The sequence below is a fragment of the Ylistrum balloti genome, unplaced genomic scaffold (genome assembly GCF_031769215.1).
Source record: "Ylistrum balloti isolate Yb309-2 unplaced genomic scaffold, AGI_CSIRO_Ybal_v1 Utg371768, whole genome shotgun sequence".
Classification (NCBI taxonomy): Eukaryota; Metazoa; Mollusca; class Bivalvia; order Pectinida; family Pectinidae; genus Ylistrum; species Ylistrum balloti.
In genome coordinates, this window is record NW_026782885.1 from 23,438 (window position 1) to 47,255 (window position 23,818).

The 23,818-nt window shown below is 33.8% G+C and overlaps 1 protein-coding gene across 1 annotated transcript in view; it reads right to left on the minus strand.

The window, feature by feature from the left end:
- Positions 1-7,392: 7,392 nt before the first annotated feature.
- The window catches only part of LOC132563559 (arrestin domain-containing protein 2-like), an 81,457-nt gene continuing 65,031 nt past the window's right edge, over positions 7,393-23,818 (minus strand). Inside the window, exons 5-9 of the mRNA XM_060228299.1 lie at positions 23,469-23,695; positions 20,025-20,207; positions 10,379-10,561; positions 8,996-9,275; positions 7,393-8,186 (exon numbers count right to left, since the gene is read on the minus strand). Coding sequence (XP_060084282.1) covers positions 9,021-9,275; positions 10,379-10,561; positions 20,025-20,207; positions 23,469-23,695 — 848 coding nt within the window. The 3' untranslated portion in view covers positions 7,393-8,186; positions 8,996-9,020. The remainder of the gene's footprint in view (positions 8,187-8,995; positions 9,276-10,378; positions 10,562-20,024; positions 20,208-23,468; positions 23,696-23,818) is intronic.

A 23,818-nucleotide genomic window follows, 5' to 3' on the forward strand; every position in this document is an offset into this window, starting at 1 on the left:
CATACGATGTTTACAAAGCCTGCTCAACAGAATTCCACCCACAATAAAAGTGTTCACCGACAATTTTGTGCTCCTCTGATTGGCTGGCCAAACAATCAGAAAGACCAATCGGACGTTTCCGTCATTCTCTCTCGGATTGTCCGTCACTTGTCGGAAAATTTAACCTATCACTAAAACTAATGACATATATTCAATAAATTCTGAAATAGGGAAACCCCGTTCTGATCGAAGGGGAATGGGACATGAAAGATCAGGCCCCCAGGCCCATCTGACCGAAAAAAAAAATCACCAAAACAGTCACTTCACAAGCTAAGTTCGACAAACACGCTTCTCTAGAGCGGGTTTCTTTAGTTATTGTTTTCTCCAACAAATATAAACGTTGACGCTTAATTCTTGTTAAGAATATACATGTTTAGACAGCCACAATGCTCTACACAGTGATAATATATATATTTTTCTAATTTTTGATTATAATGAGCGATACAGGAATATGTGCATCTCATGTCAATATTTCACAGAAATGTATTGGACAGGTATAATTTAACATTAAGAATCCGCTGGTGCTTGGCTGTATATAATTCTTGTCTTGACCAACAGGCAGGGAGATCTGGTGCATTTTTCCCATTGTACAAGTTATTGACTGTCTTTGCTATTGATGACTCTCATTTCCAGCTTACTAAATCATTTCGTTATCTATAAAAAGTCGAGGAATTCCTGGCTAATTAATTAGTGACGTGAACAACACACGCCAGCTACAGGTCAAGTAAGCTCCATATTAAATGGTTAAACATTTTATAAAATATCTAGGATGTTGGCAAGAACAAAGACTTGTTTGAATTCTGACTTTGAATGGCACGTGGTAGACTGGAACATGACATTGACCTTGTGCCAAGGTCAGCAAGCTAAGGGTGAAGGGCAACACACAACCACAGCATAAAAAGGAACAACGGAGTACATTGTTCCGTTCCAGTAACGTTGATAATAGATGTTAAGCTTAAAAATGGTCGTTTTTGGCAATGAAATATTACCATGGCCTTGGGGTAAGAAAAATGACAAAATGTATACTTGTAGACCTGTTCATTTGACAATGTGCGAACCAGTTCATGTGGACCTGTTCATTTGACAATGTGTGAACCAGTTCATGTGGACCTGTTCATTTGACAATGTGTGAACCAGTTCATGTAGACCTGTTCATTTGACAATGTGTGAACCAGTTCATGTGGACCTGTTCATTTGACAATAAGTGAACCAGTCCATGTGGACCTGTTCATTTGACAATGAGTGAACCAATTCATGTGGACTTGTTCATTTGACAATTAGTGAACCAATTCATGTGGACCTGTTCATTTGACAATGTGTGAACCAATTCATGTGGACTTGTTCATTTGGCAATGTGTGAACCAGTTCATGTGGACCAGTTCATTTGACAATGTGTGAACCAGTTCATGTGGACCTGTACATTTGACAATGTGTGAACCAGTTCATGTAGACCTGTTCATTTGACAATGAGTGAACCAATTCATGTGGACCTGTTAATTTGACAATGTGTGAACCAGTTCATGTAGACCTGTTCATTTGACAATAAAGAAATAAAAATTCTGAACAAGAAAAAGGATAGACAATGTACAAAGATGACTCTACAGAGAAGAAAAGACAAGATTACATGGGATTTGCCTTGGAGTTTGTGGACAGGTGATTTCTATGTTAACACCATTGTTGCCAAATCATGAACGAACAAAAGTCGGTATTCTTTTTTCCCCCATCATTGCAGGAACAGAAATTTGGTGCTTGAATATACAATCATTTTGTAATAAGCCTACATGTGGGGAGGAGAGATAGAATCACTTACTGATGTAAGGAGATGGGCTTATTACAGAACAACTGTGATTATGTAAATTGCAAATATCATTTATGTAAAATTATTCTGAAGACCATAGGTCAAGCCATCCAAAATATGTAAACAAATAAAATCTTCAGGTTTACAGAGTCCTGACTGTTGATGCTGCATCTCTGATTTACTGAAAAACACTTAATATTGAATTAGATGATTTCAATTTTCACTACCTTCAAAATACCTGCTATCAAATATGTTTTCACAGTCGTTATTTTCTTTCTTTTTAAAATTGTAAAATTATTTCCAGCAAAAGCACTCGACACAAAAATTCAAAACATGAAAACTTTTGTATTGTTTATTTTTTCACTTTATTGGTATTTTGAGTTGCTGGGCATATCTTTCCCCATACACCTCACACACACATAATTATATATATTATAGGTATCACAGTCACCCATACCAGGGTGATCTCCCCTTGTTGCATAGCCTTGCGTTCAGGTTAACCTTCATCTCACTTGTACAGAAAATAGAACATGATTTGATTGCTTAAAGATAGCACAAATATATAATATGTTTCAGGTACAAACACAAATTATTATTCAACAATGAATTTATGATCAATGAAATCGTTTGTTGATAAAATTAGTTTTTACCAAGGAAAATGACACATGTATATGAAAAATATGATAAGTTGTTAATATAGTCAATGAAGAAATGATGTATTTAACATAACATATATGGTAGTTGATTTTGATGTGTATTTACATAAAATGAACATTATGATGTATATAACTATTTCAAATATTAACATTATCGTTACTTTGGCCTGTCATCAGTACAGATAAAACTTGTATATATACTGGAAGCCATGAGCTTACTTGTGATAATAAAATCATCAGGTATTTTACAGACTCGGCCTGTTAGTGCTAACTCATTCATTTTCAAAATTGTTTCACAATTACGACTACATCGTCATCCACGAAAGAGGATCATATTCATTACAGCTAATGACATGTACAAATCTTTTGTATTTGGACAGAAGTATTATTAAAAACAAATAAAAAACAAAAAAACAAAAACAGAATAACAATATTGTGTGTAACTTCGACAACTAAATTCTTTGCACATGAAGTAGTATATACAAAATATACAACCAATTGAATACCCCTCATTTATTTGCTGTGGAAAAAATCTAATCAAATGTAAGGGTGGGCTTAATACAAATTAAATATTGCTTTTTCTATTATTATTTTTTTTTTTTTTTTTTTGGGATTGCCCAAATTACAATGGTTTTACAAAAAGCCTAAGTAAAACATAAGTATTTTTCACAGAAGTTGAAAAAAGTACTTTGTTTTATTATTCACTCTATTTTCCAAGTAACCCAGTATCTCTTTTTCAAGGTCAAGGCCATCTGCAGATACAGTCTTTAATAGGGTTTAATTTTTCTATTTTTTCAAGGATATGAAAAACAAAATTAGGACATTTAGAAAACTTAGAAAACCGACGGCTTGAACTCATAAAAATCTGAACCATTTAAAATTAAACCTACAGTACATGTAAACAGTATTTGTATATATATACATACAGCACTTAAAAACATGCTGCATTGTGAGAACAAACAACTATATAGTTGTATCAGGTGATATGGAAGCAACATGGATTTCAAAATCATCTAACGCCTTGTGTCAGTCAAATAAAAGAAACTGTGATCGCTAAAAAAATGACAAATATTAAGCAAAGATAAAAATTAATTTTCCAACTATTCAGAACTATTAGAATCCTGCTGTCAATCTTCTTTTAAAACTGTGTATTTTTCTCCACAAGACAATAGATACCAGATACAATTTTATTATTTATCTGCATTGGAATATTGTTTCTACACCAAATCTTCTGAATAATTCTGCACTTTGGAATGTGTCCCTTCTAGTCCATATTTTATGATATATTTCAATACATCATGTAGTTACAAGGCTATTGGATAGTAGGTTTATTACAGGACACGACTCTAGCTATCACCTGAAAACAGTACACCTACAGAAGTTAATTACATCATTTATTGATTAACTTCCGATTAATTAACTTCAATTAAGACCATAACATTTTGATAATTTCTCATTGAAATAAAAATACATTTTACCACTACATCAAATTTACATATTTAGTTTTTATCAACTGGAAACATTACTGGAATCCATTTGGTATATGTGTACCAATATTTACAATATCTAGTGAAAAAAGTGGGGGAAAAATGAAATAATTTCAGTTCAGATAAACAAATACAAACACACAGTGATATAACATAGAGAAAATACTAACCTACCATAGAATCATCACATACTTCATGTGTAATTTACTTTTGTATAATTTTGGCAACATTTGTCTGACCTATATTTTATATCTGTAAATGTATATATATGAAACAGACAGATAAAGCAATATCACAGAAGCAAGAGAGAAAAAAAAACAACAAATCTACAACATAAACAAAACACTTAGATATTTCATGGTCACCTCTTACATCAAAGTGTTCAGTAAAAATCTGGTTCTCAAGGGTCGGACAATAAACATCTTTCTCAACATCATGATCAAGTAAAACGTGGCATATGTGTGAAATATCGATTACGAAGAAAAAAGTGAAATTTTTATAATTTTAGAAATAAATTTTCACAAAATGTGAAAATATCTGACAAAAAATGCCACAATGGTAGAATGTATCAGACCTAATGGTTTTTCTTTTAGTTAATGGTTCAAGTATCAAAATGCAGTGCCCCACATCTTCAGTGTATTTTATCTTCTTCCACAGCAAGTCTTGTGTCATGGAAGCTATATATAAATCTATTGGTCATTTTATTGACCAGTAATCTGATGTAAATTCAACAGGATCAGACTATGATGCCTCAAAATCCTACCTCTGGTTGTCATAGTAACTAAATTACACAAAATATCTGCAACATATTAAATCTTTGGTTGATCTAGGCTGATCGTCATGGTAACCAAAGTTCAAACATGACAGGTAACATAAAAAACATTTTGCTTGGTCTGGACTGGTTTTCATAGTAAATGAAGCTCACAATACAATAGCATCAGAGACAGTCTTTGGTTCATCTAGACTTGTATTTACAACTTATTTGATGCCCCAGAGAGAATCGTAAGACTATAAACTACTTTTGGAGGTTAAGATAGATACTTGATAAATTTACTAGGAAAATCTTGGTCTACATTTGGTTATTGCACAAAAACTGTCACTACATATGGGTGAGCAAAAACAAAGCTATGACTTATTACAATCAACATAAACACACACAAAATATACCTGGAAGAATGGGACATATGCAAGTTCAAACTGAACACCCTACTAAATTTTAAAATCTTAATGTGAATCTGAATACACAATGAATATTAGGATAATGACACGGAAAACAGTATGTAGCACAGAACAAAGGTTTCTTTTGGTTTGGTGAAAGCATTTCCTGAGTGGATGTAACAAATGATGATTTCACAGAGCTACAAGTTATTGACAAAACAGTTTTAAAATTGGAATAGGAGTTATTCCCCCTGAATCTCTTCTGGAGCTAAAATGTTGACATTGGACTGTCCCTGCCTATTAATTACACTATACATTAACCCTGGTTTTTAACACATAGATCTTATTACAGAATTGAAATAGGTACATCTAACATGTTATAGTCATATACAGCCAACATCTAACATGTTAAAGTCATACACAGCCTTAACATTGGTTTTATAAAACAATGCATTAACCTTGTACATTGTTTATGTAATATGTATGAAGTCTAATAAACACTGTAAAATTGAATACTTTTGAGGACTTAAATTTTGAGGATTGAAGAAACCTTAAAAAGAGTATTAATAAAGTGAACCATGGTCCTTTATGAGTTTGATGAAAAATTTAAAAAAAAAATCTTTTACTAATGCTAAAATTTGAACTGTAGAAAACAGCCCTTCAAAATACCACCCTCCCCCTCCCACCCCCCAAAATGTACTTTTTTTCATATTTTGTTTATATTTTATATCTAAATGAAACATTTAGCACTTTGTTTATATATATGAATATGCTAAAATAACACATAAATTAACATAATATTAGAATCTTTTTCCAGAAATTGTTCAATTTCAATTATTACAGATATAGCACTAAAACTTAAACAATATGGCAAGATCAACACATTTTATATGTGTTCAATCTGGCATACATAGCACTTATTTAAATAATACTTCAATAATGTGCTAGGTCACACATATAGCACTATGCTTCACACTATGCAGCATGTACAATATAAGGCATTGTATTGCAGTATAAATACAACGCAATATTTATCAACACCTAACACTTGGAAATTTGGGTAAACCGCATTTACACATAAAAAGAATTATATTAAAAAAATACATATATTGTGGGTAAAACTAAAAAAAACAAAACCCACCAAATTTACATGTAAAACCTTGATAATCTGAAAAATGTATGTTATATACATTTATAAATACAAAAAAAAATCTCATTGTTCATTACTAAGTTCAAGTTTTGTTATCATTCAAAAGTGAATCTTAATTTTATTTTTGTGTAATAGAACTTATATGAAGATTAAAAATATCTTATTTTATTACGTCAAAATCACGGCATTAAATAAATCTGCTCTGTAATCTTAATGCTACAGGCTTAACTTTAATGGTGTTCAAAGTCACAAATAACTTTACAATCCCACGCTTAAATGTTAATCGGTATGATTCAAGCTACCCTTGCCGATACCAATGGCATGGTTACAAGTACAGACGTACCAAAATCTGCGGTATACTCCTGTAAAACGTAAGCGTTGATACACTCAGACCATCAGTAAGACATAGATCTTAGTCCTGCATTACTTACATAAGGTTTAATGACCCATTAAATAAAACCTCTAATAGTTTTAAATTGAATTGGAAACATTTAATGATTTCTCCACCTGGTATTAATGTTTTTCAATCCAAGAAGATATAATTATCTCTAATTTTCAATTTTAATAACTATTAAGTATGGGAGAGAGAAAATCTTCTCTAATTTGTTATGAAGACATTTAAACTGGATGCAACTGATTTTAAGTGCTTGGTAATTCACTCATCACTGATAAATAGTTATCACCAAGTAAAACTCATCCAAATTAGAAAACTTCTCATAAAATATTATCTATAAATATCTGAAACTTAAAAAAAAGTGTAAAATTAAGTCACATCTGAATTAAAATAAATACATTGGGTTAAAGAAATTATATCTTTCAGACGATCAATATTTTTAATTAACGCAGCCAAAACTAGACGTAAATGTCATATCTTTGTATATAGTTGCAGGCAATCTGGTAAGATCTCCATTAGAATAAAAAAGCAGTATAGTTTCTTAGGAATTAGCAGGAAGTTAAAGATAAAAATAAAGTTTACCTCAGACATCAGAAACATTTCTAATCTTCTTCATCAAACATCTAGAGCTACAAGTGTGGAACTTAAACTAAAAGTATATTCATATATCTACATTTGCTATATATAGGATCAATGATTATTCCCATGATTTTGCGATAGTTGACAAATGATTGAAATGATTATGTAAGAATGTTACCATGGAAACAAAAACATATCTATATATATACACCACTTAACATCTGTACGTTGTCAACACCTCGTAGTACAATATCTTTGTGAGGTTACAACTTTTCTCTTGAAATGGCAAACTTTTGCAAAGTTGTCTTCCTATAGAAAGTTTGATCTTATGTCAGCACAGCTAAAAATATCTTTTTCCAAAGGTCATTACAAGGTTGCGTTTATTCCAAGGTCATAATGAGATTTTTGTTTTCTCCATGATCATCAGTAAGAAACATGTTCGTTGGATCAATGATAAATCTGCGATTGACATTGAATCCTCATGAAATCACCAGTTCTAGGGTTTCTTCCAAGGTCAGCCGCAGAAAGGTCATCACTATGACTGCAAAAGTCAGAAACCAATTGCAGTCTAAATCTTATCGTATTTACTGCATATTTTGTCCAATCAGAAAACGTTGGACACACATCATTCAGTTTTATTCTGGAGGTCATGACCTTCATTGTCCATGACCCCTGGTCATAGGTCAGGTCAACTGACCTGTTTTCATCTAGTCGACTAGCATCACCAACAACACAAATATTTCGTCCTCACACTTCACACGAGCACTGGTTTAATAATCCTAATGCAACAGGAACGCTGATTAGTCAAATGCAGATATCTTTTGTCCAATGAACAATGTTGTTTGACAATGGTACACCAGATCTGTCGTCAAGACAACGAAATGAGATTTGCTTCCATGGACGACAGGTTGCGTTATTAAAATCCCTGGAAGGAGACGGTGAAACAATCGGTACAAGTAAGTAAACATTTACTCAGTAATTTCAACCTGTTTACCTTTCTATAAGAATCTAGGAGTAGAACTAGATCACAACATATTTTATTGAAGCATATAAAATCATCTGTACATCTAATTATAGTATATGCTGCTAGAACCAACGCCTCTAAGTGCTAGAAGTTGCGCTTTTTTGGTCAGTCTGACCCTGTTGTGGATACCTTAGGTATGCAGGGCGATTGAAATGGATTAATAAATAAACATTGATGAATCAATTACAACACAATATGGGTACAGTAGCAATGTAATCCACTCTTCCTGTTATTTCTTAAACATACGACCCATATTGTGTCGCGATTACTTCTTCCATGTTTATGTACATCTAATTAATACAGTCCAATTAACAATTCATAGTAACTCTTAAACCAATGTTAGTAAATTGTTCTCCCCTATTTAAAGTTACGACTAAACAAACATGACAAAATCTCTATAAAATAAATTGATTAAATAAAGTCAAATAAGTTGTGTTTTTTTTTTTTTTAAATAGATTTCATTTCATTCTTATACATTTTATATCAAACCGTAAATAAATTGTAAAATGTTTAACTCATGTCATCATGAATTAATCTGAAAAAAAACCTGGAAACTATTTTTGGATGGATAAATGACATCCAATTTTTTAAAATATATTAAAGGGAGATAACTCTGGCACATACATATCACGTGTTTATGCAACACCTATATGTTTTATTAGTAAAATCTTTAAATGTAATTTTACACCTACACTTAAAACGTTTAGTACCTGTAGATGATAGTTGCTGAGTCTATCAGGGAATATCATCGTCACTTTCCCAAGGTGGCGCTGTCGGTAGCATATGTTGGTGATATGAAATGTCCGTCAGGTAAACCTGATCTGACGGCGTCTCAAAAAATGGGTACGGGAAACTGTTGTCGCTGACGATGGAAGGAAGTGGGTGATAGGATGCCTTTTGGCACTGTGTGTCTTCAATGGAGACCGTACCTATCACAATATCCACCGGCAGACGAACTTTCTTGGCAAATCCTGAGGGTTTTATACACAGCTGAAAAACAACCATCAAAGGTCATATAAATAACCACCATCTATTGATACACTTAAAAGTCAGTCAAAAACTGATTGACCTCCAAACTCAAGGTCATGACCCTCAAAGGTCATACTTATACTGTACCTACTGCTGAAAACACTGACCTACAATGAAAATCCTTTTCTATTGCAGTAAATGTGCAGTTATTTTATTTTTGTTTTGTTTGGGTGTGGGGGAAGGTGGGGAAGGTGGGGAGGGTTGGGGAGCACCTCATATAGACACCTGGCCTAGTCAAACCACATGTCTGCTGATCAGAAAACAATCTTGTATTGCCAAGGTTTCAAGGTTTGTCTAAGAAATAAATAATGATTACTCACTACACATTAATTAACTTTCTCCTTGTCATGACTATCAGAGTCAAAAATGCAAGAATTGCTGGGGATCAGTAGAAAATCAAGACCAAGTTGGCACTAGAGAAACCTACTTGTACTCAATCCCTTTTGATATCAGCAATCTTCATGTAATGTATCAAGAACATCCTTCACATAGAAAACACGGAATTTGTAATTTACACTCAAAGAAATATATTACAGCTTACTTCACTACTGTCTATGATATCTGTTGATAGAGACATAGTCCTACATTTGATCTTTCAAACTGACCTTTGGTCAAGCGCCTTCATTTACATTAGCTGACCTATACACTTAAGGTCATGCGGCTGACCTTCAATCTAACAAAAGGACAGATTTTTGGTCAAACGAAGCAATTCTTTTTCAATTTTTGAACCCAAGACCCCAAATTTATTAGTGTAACAATCCAACAAATAAGATACTGTACATTCGGGTTAAGGCCAAGTATTTTTGTAAAATGTTTCTGGTTTCAGTCATCATGGAAACCAATATATCAAAGGTCATGGACATTATTTCTCAAGATGATGAGGTTTTATCTGTTCAAGTTCGCACACTGAGTGACCTTGACACTCAAGGTCATCTTAAACCATCACTAATTTAACCAGAACAATATTCAGAGTCCTTTTCTACTCAAAAATCAAACATTCATAGAACTTATAACTCAAGGCAAATATAAAATGACCTTTGACCTCAAGGTCATATATCTCCTACCTCTATACTGTATTGTACATCGATGATTTTACAGCCTCGTAGGTGCGAAGCTGGTACTGTTGGAATGCTAAGTAACTCTTTCTGCCACGTCTGTTTACCACGGGGTGCGATGCCTCCTTTGTGTACAGTAACCATGGTTGTTGACTCAGAGAAGCGTCCTCTATATGAATAGTAGGTGACATTCTGAAAAATATAACACATCATTGTTATAAGCTGGGAAACTTTCATTGCATGCTTCTCTTGTTGAGGACTTTATGATAGATATTACCGAAAGTGTCTTGGTTTTTCCAAATGACAAAATGGAAATTATAACCAATATTCTTTTTCTTTGAATCCAGCTCAGTTTACATTTCCTAAAAAACACCTGGTACATGATTGATGAGTCTGTAAATGTGAAATAATGACCTGCATGGTAAACACCTGATATTCCATTTTGACACCAAACAGTGAAAGTTATGCATGGTGAAGGAACCAGTTATGCACTAAATGATTAATTGACAACAAATGAACTAAAACTGGTATTCAATGATCAAGAGATAATTAAGCTTTATTCAGAAAAAAAAAACATTATCATTAACAACAAACAAACAAAAATGAAAAAAAGAAAGAAAGAGAGAAAAAAACAACAACAAAAACAAATCATTGAATAATTTCTTCAGATTCATCCTGTGGCAAAACTACACGCAGTTTTTGTGTCTAGAAATAACTGTCTATAAAGACTGAAACAGTATATAAGCAGATGTATATATGTTAATGAGAGACACCAATTTCCTAATTATCTAATTATCCTATTTTTGTTTTGTTGCATCTATGCTCCATCATTATTAAATGTTTTTGGAAAAATATTTTTAGATACATTGTCAAAAAAAACAAGGGGCAAGTGAAGCTTTTAGTTTCCATGAAAGCTGTCAAACATTTTATCTGCAAGATAGTGTGTTGTAGTTAATGGACAGACAAATTAAGTTAAAGTGCACTGTCTGGGTCGCAAGTCCTAAAAAAAGTAGGAATTTTCAAACATGCTCATCCCGACTACAAGAACAACATGAAAAGTCAATTTCTATATATTCCAGAAACATCTTTTCTGATAGTTTCCCGGGACAACTGACAACAGTTAAAAACCTATATTTGTATCAAAAATGCTACAACTGCAGCAAATTTCCTTTTCTCTTGAATCATGTTCTATTGATTTGTATCGGACAGTAAAACTAGTGTGTTCCTAGCCTCTAGCGAACGTGATCGACTCTCCCTCACACTCTCAGTCTAAGCGCAACATCTCAACCTGCCAGTGCTATCAATCTTCAAAACACATTAAACTTCGCAGCCTCAATATTTAAAATCTTGAAAACCTTCTTAAATGGCTTTTTGGTGTTAACTACATCATTGAGAAAGAAAATATGGACGTGATTTCGCACGTTTCATGACTTGAAGAAGATCTGCAAAGATTTTTTTCTCTGTCAAAATTACATCTGCAGATTGTAAGAGGGCAGCCATATCATCTTTTCTCCTTACCTGTACTTAAAACATCAGAAGACTTGACAAGTAGGAAACAGATATTGATGAACTTTAAAGATGAACACCTGCTGGGTTTTGACGTCTTAGAATCAAATGTAAGCAACACGTCTTGTTAAATACTTGAATATTAATTCAATTTTTTTTCCTTGATTGAATAACCTTTTTTCATACCTAAATGTAAAAATGTTCAACATTTATGCTGATAGAAAGTAGAAAATATATATAGAAGATGATAACAATCCCATAATGCTGTCATAAAGATTTAGAGGATAAACTGCTAGCTCAGAGGGTATTGATACACTATACTGATATTTATACACAAACACAGAATTGTCCTCTGACTAGGTCTGACTGCAGACAAACTCCTACATGAAATGTGAACTACACACCTTGGGTTTACTTCAGTATCTTATATCTAGAGAACTCCAGCCAGGTACTGTCAGATTAAGTCTGATGAGATTTAACTACTCCCTGCATGCTACATGGATCTGGCAGTCAAAAAACATGCTCCATGTCATGTATCGGAAACTGCTGATAGAACGCTGTGATGAAACAACATGGAACTGGATTCAACAAATACCACATGTGCTTTCTGATATTTGCCGTCTTTGTAACCCCAGCCTACCCCACCCCCAACCCCATCCTCCCATTTAATGATGAAACTATTCATTGACCCCTACTCTGGTCAGCTGTTGGTCATTTCCCTATAGCTCTATCTCTGTCTAGTACATCATTAGTAGTAGGAATTAGAATTATCTTGAGTGAGATATACCAAGATGTTTCAGCTGTAAGGTATCAATCATGATCAGTAATACAAGGGGAGATAACTACTGTCAAGATTTGTGTATGTTCAAAACAAATCTCAAGTTACTAATTCTAGGATAATGATATGTTTGAATATAGGGACTTATAGTGCAAAGCTTTTATTTCAATATTTATGATCCTGATTTTTTTGGTTTTTTTTTTAAATATAAATCTGAATGTGAAATAATTATAAATTACAAAATATTAAGACAAAGTTATCTCCCCTGATGCAGACATGTTTTGATATAGAAATAACTCTGTTGATATAAAGTAAGATTTTATCTCCATTCCCTTAATTAGTCTTATCAATGGAACTATGATTGATTGTCTTCAATTTAAATATCTACCATATTTATTGAGCAATTAGTCTGTGCCTGGTGATAAGCCCACCTATTTCAGTGTCAGGAAACATGTACACCAACCCATCACCAAAAAAGTCCATCTCCCTATTTTAAACCGTGGTTATATACCAGTATATGCTGGTTACAGTTTGGTAGTTTAGATAATATATTTGAGAAATACAGTGTAAATTTTATCTGAATGTTTTCATCTGTGAGCTGTATGTAAAGTGTTTACTTTGATATAGGTAGAAAATTGCTTATAATACCCAGACAATGTTAGATAAATACAACTGCCATAATAAATCACACTAAAGGCCTATCATGGCCATCACTTTATCAAAAAATAAAAAATTTCCTTTTACTCTAAGCACTGTGACTGGGAGAATAGAAACACAGACACTGCAAAATTGACGTTCAATTATGGGAGGAATATTTTGTAAATTTCTGTCCAAGCCAGACAAATCATTTTGGAGATAGCCATTCCTGCAATAACTGAATGACTTAAAGTGCATGAGGCATGCAATGATGCTGTCAGAACAGCTAGCCACTAGTCCATCAACTGTCCACTATACCAGACCACAGAAAGACATATCTGCCACTCTAACTATATGGTACTGATATCTGCTATAGCCAGCACACAGCCCCACAACTGTCCACAATGTTTCCATAAGTTCCGTCATCCCCTCCCCCTACCCAATCCCTCCCAAACTCAATATTACTTTAGATGCAAAGCTGATAGGAAACTGAGGCAGAGACTCTATACTGCTGCCCCCTGGTGGACAAACCAGAAAACAGAGGCCTCAAGTCCCATAACTGTCACCTCTTTATTGGCTAGAGTTTGTGCCAACTCAATAATTTCCTCATCAAGATCTGGTCCCAGAGGAATCTGGTGTATTATGTATATCAAATGAGCTTAACTAAGCCTGAAATTGACTTCTGTCTACATGTTATTTACATTATGTGTTTTATCATATGAAATTACTGTGAAATCACACATTTTTGTGGTGCTCAATTTTACTGGGTTTTTTTTGGTTTCTTTTTCAAAAATCACTATTTCACTGAAACTTGATATCATGGATAAATATAGCTCGCTTGTACTGATTTAACACTTGATGTATTTATAAATCTGTGGTTTCTAGTAGCAACAGAATCAATGAAAATAAATCCTCCACAAAAATTGATGATTTTTCAGGAGATTTTTTCTGATTGTGGTCCAAAACATAACTTTGCAAGAATATTCGAGTAACTATATAAATCTGTTTATTTATGAAAGATGAAATCTATTTATGTACACATGTACAGTGATAATATACATTAAAGCAAGACATTCCTTTTACTTATGAAATTAACTGTCATTTAGTAAACATGTTTGACCGGTTTCTCACCATAATTTGAATCTAATGCACGTTTTCTTCAAAAATCTGCACTTTAATAATAACATGAATATCAACACATTGTTCCATTGCCAATTTTTCGATCAAAGTAAGTATTTAAGGTGACGAGCCAGGAAGGGCACGATGTAGTTCACAGGTAGAATATAAACGTCTCCAGATAAACAAGGTGATATAACACACCTGGATAAACTTTAATCGGTGAATCACTTCCACATCCATTAACACCTAAACTGTGGCCAAACAAAAGATTAAAGCGAGTTAGATACATCATAAGGTTGTTATACCATGTCTCTCCTTCAATAAGCCAAGGGGATCAACACATTATTTATTACTTAAGTCTGAGGAGGCTTATCACAGTGCAATAAAATATAGCATTGTTTCATCACATCAGTGACCAGATGTTTGTGTATGTCTGGGCTTATTACCAGACATGGGCTTATTAGTGGATAACTATGGGTATATACCATTTCCATGAAGTGCCCAACATTACTTGGTTTAGACTGGATAACACAGTAACTGATGCTATATTAACAACAGACAAAAAACAGGAGTGAATGATTCTTAGAACTGACCAATCACAAACTATCCTCACCACAAGTATTTTATATATATAGTACATTTAAAAATTTTCAGTAATTGGTAAATTCAAATAACTATGGTCGTTGTAAGGAATTGTGAATCAGAGCAACTACGACAGTCGTAACAATGGTTAAATTACAGTTACTAGAATAGCTGTAAGAATTGTAAGTAACAGTTAATTATCGGTAGCTGCCAGGTATGGCAGGAACTCAATGTATTCTATGCACCCTTTCATCCTCAACACAGCAATGTTGAAAGCAGATGATTTGCTTCCTGACAACAGAGTATGAAGTATTTCTCCCTTGAGTGAAACCTGATCGGTACATTTATCAAACTGTAAAGAAAAAATTGCAACCCTATACATTACTGTACCAGTTACCTGAACATCAGATGTAAAAATGAACTTTCATATTTCTGAGTCTGTAACATGTACTACACGTTTATCTTTACACCATAAACAAGCACCCTACACCCCACTTCCTACTAAAGGTCTCTTGTACTGGAGTACCAATTGCCACTGAGTTCAGAATCAACAGCATGTTACCCTGTTTACTTTCATCTCAACAAAAATACATACATAATTTTGTTATCACTTTTGCCCATTCCTTGTTACTTTAATGTGATATTTTCTCTTTATAACTAATACTGAATAATTTTAATGTTATTGAAAAAAAATGGCGACAGCATAATTTTTCATGATTTCACTTTTTTTTACAAGACATTTGTAAATGTTTAATCAAACAACTCTATTGAAGTGAAATTTCAATAGGTTAAAAAAATGTTGACATTAAAAGTACCTTTTATTTAATGATTCAGGTAGAAGTCCTGCTTGGGAAGCACAATTAGATGGAACATGTACTGGGTCAAACCTGCCTACAAAGGTCACTTGTGTATAACTTCAATATCTGTCTATAAAGGCCAATGGTATATTGGTTCCCATAATCACTATTCAATGTAACTCACTTGAGTGGTCATTACATGTAGTTTGACTGAATGATTATTGTATCTTGACTGCTCCTTTGAATGGCCCTTGTAGTCAGGATTGTATGATACCTATCTCAACTGCTCATTTTGAGAGGTGTTTTATAGACAGGTTTGCATGAACATCGTATCTCAACTTCAGTCTTGAGTGGCCTTTACAGACAGGTTTGTATGTTTACTTCCTTAGTGGCCTTTACAGACAGGTTTGTATGTTTATTCCCTTGAGTGGCCATTACAGACATGTTTGTATTTTTATTTCCTTGAGCGACATTTACAGACAGGTTTATATGTTAACTTCCTCGAGTGGCCTTTACAAACAGGTTTGTATGTTTATCCCCTTGAGTAACTTTTACAGACAGGTTTGTATGTTTACTCCCTTGAGTGGCCTTTACAGACAGGTTTGTATGTTTATTCCCTTGAGTGGCCTTTACAGACAGGTTTGTATGTTTACTCTGTATCAACAGCTTTTCTATGTGGCCTTTATAGACAGGTTTGTATTACTGTACCTTAACTGATCTATTGTATAGTCTTTAAAGACAAATATGACATTGATAGATAAATTTTGCAAACACAAAAGTTATATGTTGCTACAAGTTTTTATTTTGTGTTGATGAGGTTGATAAATAATTTTATGATCCTAGATGAGGTGTTGATCACTGCCAAGATGAGGACAACAAATAGATTTCAAAGCTCATAAAAAAATTTAGGAACACTCATGTTTCACAAGTCATTATTTTACTATCAGCTGTAGAGTATATGTCAATATCATAGTTTACAGGTTCATCAAATCCCAGTTACACTTCCTTGTTCTCATCAAAGGTCAATAACTCATCACCAAACAATTAGCAGGAACAGAATAAACACTACCTAAACAATGAAAGGTCTGACAGGAACTCTCTACTCATGATGATGGATGTTCGGATTCTGAGAGAGAGTAAAAATCTCCATGACTGACTTCTGTTCTATTCTGTGCTCAGATCTATGAATATACCAAAACCATTTGTTATTACACAGACCTAAATACAGTACATTCTAGATAAATCTGTCATTTTCTTCCTTCTTTATATATACATAATACCCCTCCATACACTGTCATTTCACTTACTGCCTTATATATATAATTTCTCCATGCACTGTCATTTCACTTACTGCCTTATATATATAATACCCTTCCATACACTGTCATTTCACTTACTGCCTTATATATATATAATACCCCCTCCATACACTGTCATTTCACTTACTGCCTTCTATATATAATACCCCTCCATACACTGTCATTTCACTTACTGCCTTATATATATAATTTCTCCATGCACTGTCATTTCACTTACTGCCTTATATATATAATTTCTCCATGCACTGTCATTTCACTTACTGCCTTATATATATAATACCCCTCCATACACTGTCATTTCACTTACTACCTTATGTATATAATTCCTCCATACACTGTCATTTCACTTACTGCCTTATATATATAATACCCTTCCATACACTGTCATTTCACTTACTGCCTTATATATATATATATATATATATATATATATATCATTTTGTTTACTGCCTTATATATATAATACCCCTCCATACACTGTCATTTCACTTACTGCCTTATATATATAATACCCCTCCATACACTGTCATTTCACTTACTACCTTATGTATATAATTCCTCCATACACTGTCATTTCACTTACTGCCTTATATATATAATACCCTTCCATACACTGTCATTTCACTTACTGCCTTATATATATATATATATATATATATATATAATACCCCTCCATACACTGTCATTTTGTTTACTGCCTTATATATATAATACCCCTCCATACACTGTCATTTCACTTACTGCCTTATATATATAATACCCCTCCATACACTGTCATTTCACTCACTGCCTTATATATATAATACCCCTCCATACACTGTCATTTCACTTACTGCCTTATATATATAATTCCCCTTCATATACTGTCATTTCACTTACTGCCTTATATATATAATACCCCTCCATACACTGTCATTTCACTTATTGCCTGATGCATATATCTCTCCAGACATTTCACTTACTGCTTTCAAGGACACATACTTGCTTGTTTCATTAATCTATTTAACTCCTTCAATATATCAGTCACCTTTATATTGACACCATTTTGTGAAAAACATAATGACTATAAAAAGATTGTACTTAATAGAAATGTTGTATTGTTTTTTACTACAAAAAGTGCCAGTATTACAAGTTTCTAACAGAGAGACGGTAAGGCCACATGGTAGTAGTAAAACCATAAAAGTAGACAAAATAATGGTATTTTAAAGAACTGTGGCATTGTAACAAGATTTAAGTGACACTGTTGATATTATAATGATTCAGTACTTATCATCTGATGAAGTAGCCAAATATTGTGTTTTATCAACATCCTTCAGTACCAGGCTGTCGATAGACGGAATTTCAAAAAAACATCTTTTATTCATGTCTATTCCTGCACCTCCAATAAATGGATCATGAATTTTCATCACATTCTTAAGATATTCACAGAGTTATTGCCAATATCATATCAATTTGCAGACTTAAAGCTATCATCCAATACTTTCATTCAGACAGAAATATTATAGAATTTCCATGCTGTTTGTAACCCTCCAGAGATCTAACAATCATAAATTGGTATTCTTCACACTCTCCATGTATAATGTCAAATTCTTACAACTGTTGATGTGCCTGTCCATGTATCCTTACCACTGTTTTTGAGCGTTGATGTGATGGAGAAAGATACAAATCACCATGATAGACACATTATACTTCAGGGTTTGTTAACATTGAGTCTGGGCACTTTGGCAACAGGATTTCACTTTTTGTTTATTTCTGAAATATTTAATCTCTCAAAGTTGACTAAGATATATAATTTACATTATCTATGAACATATTCCTATATGTGAACTAGCTACATATATCAGGAACATCTCTCTCTATGTCTGTTTGTTAATACCACTATATGTAATGTGTGCTGTATTCCTTGTAGGTGAGATCATGATCCAGCATGTCAGTGCCTTACTTGTGTAAGAGACACATGTATAGATGTGACCTACCTGTATCAGACACCTGTGTATACAAGACCAACATGAATCAGACACACCTGTATAGACTGATCTACCTGTATCAGACACCTGTGTAGATGTGACCTTCCTGTATCAGACACCTGTGTAAAACAGACCTACCTGTATCAGAGACACCTGTGTAAAAACAGACCTACCTGTATCAGAGACACCTGTGTAAAACAGACCTACCTGTATCAGAGACACCTGTGTAAAAACAGACTTACCTGTATCAGAGACACCTGTGTAAAAACAGACTTACCTGTATCAGACACCTGTGTAAAACAGACCTACCTGTATCAGACACCTGTGTAAAACAGACCTACCTGAATCAGAGAAACCTGTGTGAAACACACCTACCTGTATCAGAGAAACCTGTGTAAAAACAGATCTACCTGTATCAGAGAAACCTGTGTAAAACACACCTACCTGTATCAGAGAAACCTATGTAAAACAGACTTACCTGTATCAGAGAAACCTGTGTAAAACACACCTACCTGTATCAGAGAAACCTGTGTAAAAACAGACCTACCTGTATCAGAGACACCTGTGTAAAACAGACCTACCTGTATCAGACACCTGTGTAAAACAGACTTACCTGTATCAGAGAAACCTGTGTAAAACACACCTACCTGTATCAGAGAAACCTATGTAAAAACAGACCTACCTGTATCAGAGAAACCTGTGTAAAACACACCTACCTGTATCAGAGAAACCTGTGTAAAACAGACTTACCTGTATCAGAGACACCTGTGTAAAACAGACCTACCTGTATCAGACACCTGTGTAAAACAGACTTACATGTATCAGAGACACCTGTGTAAAACACACCTACCTGTATCAGAGAAACCTGTGTAAAAACAGACCTACCTGTATCAGAGACACCTGTGTAAAACAGACCTACCTGTATCAGACACCTGTGTAAAACAGACCTACCTGTATCAGAGACACCTGTGTAGATTTGATCCTGCGAGTACTAAGGTTCTTGATCTCGGCCCAGACAGGAATCGCTTCCTTCATGACAAATCCTTTGCGCTCGAGCTTGATGGCTGCAGTAACAGTTCCAGCTATACAACACCAGGATCCCACTGCTTCAAATGTGTCATTTTCTACTGGGAGCTGGAAGGACAGAGACAAAACCTTTATCATATACATACCCAGTAGCGATCCCAGGGGTTTATAAAGAATTCATATGGTAATTTAACTCTCATTTGGTGATGTAAATCTTTATCAATATAACTATAATATGGTAATGTATCTCTAACCTGGTAATGTGTCTCTAACCTGGTAATGTATCTCTAACCTGGTAATGTATCTCTAACCTGGTAATGTGTCTCTAACCTGGTAATGTGTCTCTAACCTGGTAATGTGTCTCTAACTGTAATGTATCTATAAACTGGTAATGTATCTCTAACCTGGTAATGTAAGTACAACCTGCCAATGTATCTCTAACCAGGTAATGTAAGTACAACCTGCCAATGTATCTCTAACCTGGCAATGTAACACTTACACGGTTATGTAAATCTAACTTGATAATGTAACTCTACATTAATGAAACGATAATCTGTTAATGTAGCTCTAACCTGCAACAGATGAGAGAAGTGTAGTGTATTACACAAAGCAAAAGGTGAACTCAGAATTTGTCTGTAGCCTTGACTTTTGACTTATTTGGTTTTAGAGTAATCTATCAATGCATCCTTTTGTGTACATGGATGCCATAAGATTGCAGCACACAAAGTGAAAGGAAACATTTAAAATGTTCAACAATAAAAAAGGGAAATCCCATTGAAAATAATCCTGCAGATCAAAAACAAAGAAAATCCCATTTAACCAATAAAATCAATGTATTTCAGGTTTACAAACTCACTGAACTTGAATTATTGAATGTCAACACTAAAAATAAGTTTTAAAAATTTGCAGTTGAATTTCTTATTTCTTTTTTTTTTCAAGTTACAGTGAACAGGAGAAATGTTTCTAAATATAGATATTCCTATGTTTATAAAATAATCACACTGTTTTGACTGTCTACAGCAGAGTTTTCTTCTATTTCAAAGTTAGAATCGGAAGTCGACTTCTGTGAACCACTAATGAGGCAGGACTGATCTGGGCACCTGACAACCACCATTCCCTATCATGTCTGTGTATACATGTCCTTACCTAGCATGGTCAACTTTATAGCACAGATGTCTTTGCTGATATTATGCAGACTAGTGTCAAACATTATTAACATTTTTTTAAAACTGGTTGTTAAGGATTGAAAATAACCAAAACCACTGTTTATTTTTGGTTCTCTTTTATTTATTTATTTTCCCCACTTTTTTCCTATTATTTAGAGTACACAATTTTTTTGCTCAGTGGTGTTAAGTTGCTGAAGCGGTAAACAAAGTCAAATTATTCAAAGCATTATCAGCTTAACCAGAAATAAATGATGAAAGATGAATCGAGTAAATTTCTGAAAATATTGAAAGTGGAAACTAACCTTTTATACACCATGATTGAAATAATGGTCTGAAAGGATTTAACAATAAAAGGAACTTTAAAAATCTTCGAAAAAATATGATAAATACAGACTTTTAGAAATTTGCATGAACATCAAAGCTAGTCATGTTTTACAAAACAATGTGGTCCAGGACCCAGAGACTGTCTCAAAGTAGTTAAATCCAAATATCATAAGCTAATACTACCTAAGATATACCAACAAACCTGACTTAATAACCTGTCTATAAGGACCACTGTCATTGGGTCCCAATGTAATACCATTATAGTCATTAAACCTCTTTATAAAGGTCACCTGCCTTTAATGACCAAATTTCTGTGTGCTCGGGCGACCTTTATACACAGGTTTAACTACAACTGACTTTGGTTCTTGACAAAGATAACTAGGTAAGAGATCTTTGACCAGCTTTTCTAATAGACCTTTTTACTTTTACCAAGAGTCCTAATTTTTCAAGTTGCTTTTCCGATAAAGAAAAATGTCAAGAATTTTTCATCTTCAAAAATATCCTTACAGCCTTTATTAACAGCTTAAACACAGAAGAACAGTTTTAGATTGAAATAAGTCAGTGAAATATGAGTTCAATTTAAGGGATCTTTAAACCTTTGTGTTAATTTATGTCCTGGCTGTTTGGACTTATCGTCTGCCACACCACAGATCAGATAATATTGATCAGAAACACAATCGTTTTGTCTGTCGACCACACGTATATAAAAATACACCATATTTAGGTATTTATCGTCAGAGATCAATCATTAACAATTATGATATCCAGTTTTATTTTTGTTTCAGATTAAAGGCTGTATCCTGTACACAGTCATTTCCATTCATTTCTGACTTTGTACTGATTTGAAACGTCACTGCTTGATCACCGGATCTGATCGAGACATTTTCATTGACGTCATCCCGTTTAAATGGGACTGTAGTAATTCAGTTTAATGTCACATAAAATACCCTATTGGCTATTGAACAACAATCATTTTTCATTTTTCCTGCCCAACAATTATTTCTATGTAATAATCTTTTCATCATTGTCCTTTTTCCCCCCTGTGGACAGCCAAAAGCCATTTCAAAGCAAGGAGACTACTGGTAGTAGACGATAACTACCACACTGAACATTATGCTGGAGGTCCACTGCATGCAATAAGGAGCAATCAGGGCAAAGTGTATTTTCCACACACACAACCATGACTGAACTGAACAGTTCACAATCTCTTCTTCCTGAATCTAATAAATTGCCTCTGTCACAATGTTATGAAGACTGACTAATTGCATGATAAGCAAAATTTGTTGATGATGTACCTAGATTTTAATGAGTTAGTTACTGATGTACCTAGATTTTAATGAGTACTGATGCATCTAGATTTTAATGAGTTACTGATGTACCTATATTTTTATGAGTACTGATGTACCTAGATTTTAATGAGAACTGATGTACCAGGATTTTGAGGAGTTACTGATATAGCCAGATTTCAATGAGTACTGATGTAGCCAGATTTTAATGAGTTACTGATGTACCTAGATTTTAATGAGTAATGAAGTACCTAGATTTTAATGAGTTACTGATGTACCTAGATTTTAATGAGTACTGATGTAGCCAGATTTGAATGAGTACTGATGTAGCCAGATTTTAATGAGTTACTGATGTACCTAGATTTTAATGAATAATGATGTACCTAGATTTTAATGAGTTACTGATGTACCTAGATTTTAATGAGTTACTGATGTACCTAGATTTTAATAAGTTACTGATATACACAGTTTTTCTACAAGTTAAAAATGTGTAGAGCGTTTAATGAGGGTCAATGTACCTAGATTTTATTGAGGTACCAATGTACATAGTTATCATGAGGTACAAAGGTATGTAGGTTTTTAACATTACTTACTGCTGCATCTGGTTCAGCGTTAAGATCAAGGGCACCCAGGACAGCGAATTTACTTGTACGAGTTGGATGAGGTCCTCCCGCAGTGCAGATTGTCATTTTGACAAAGTAACGAAGTCGCCCATGTTTGCCCTTGAAAGATGAAGGGAGTCTTTGCGGTAAGGTGAACTCAAATGGGAAATAGTGTGAGCCTGGATGAAGAAAGGCGCCATCTTTCATATCCTTCTCCCCTGTAATTAATATCAGAAAATTTGTAGAATTTGATTAAAGAATGTTTTTAAGGACAGAACCCAATTTTCAGTAAAGTAGTTAATTACCAATCATAAATGTTAATCAACTAATTTGTGATTACG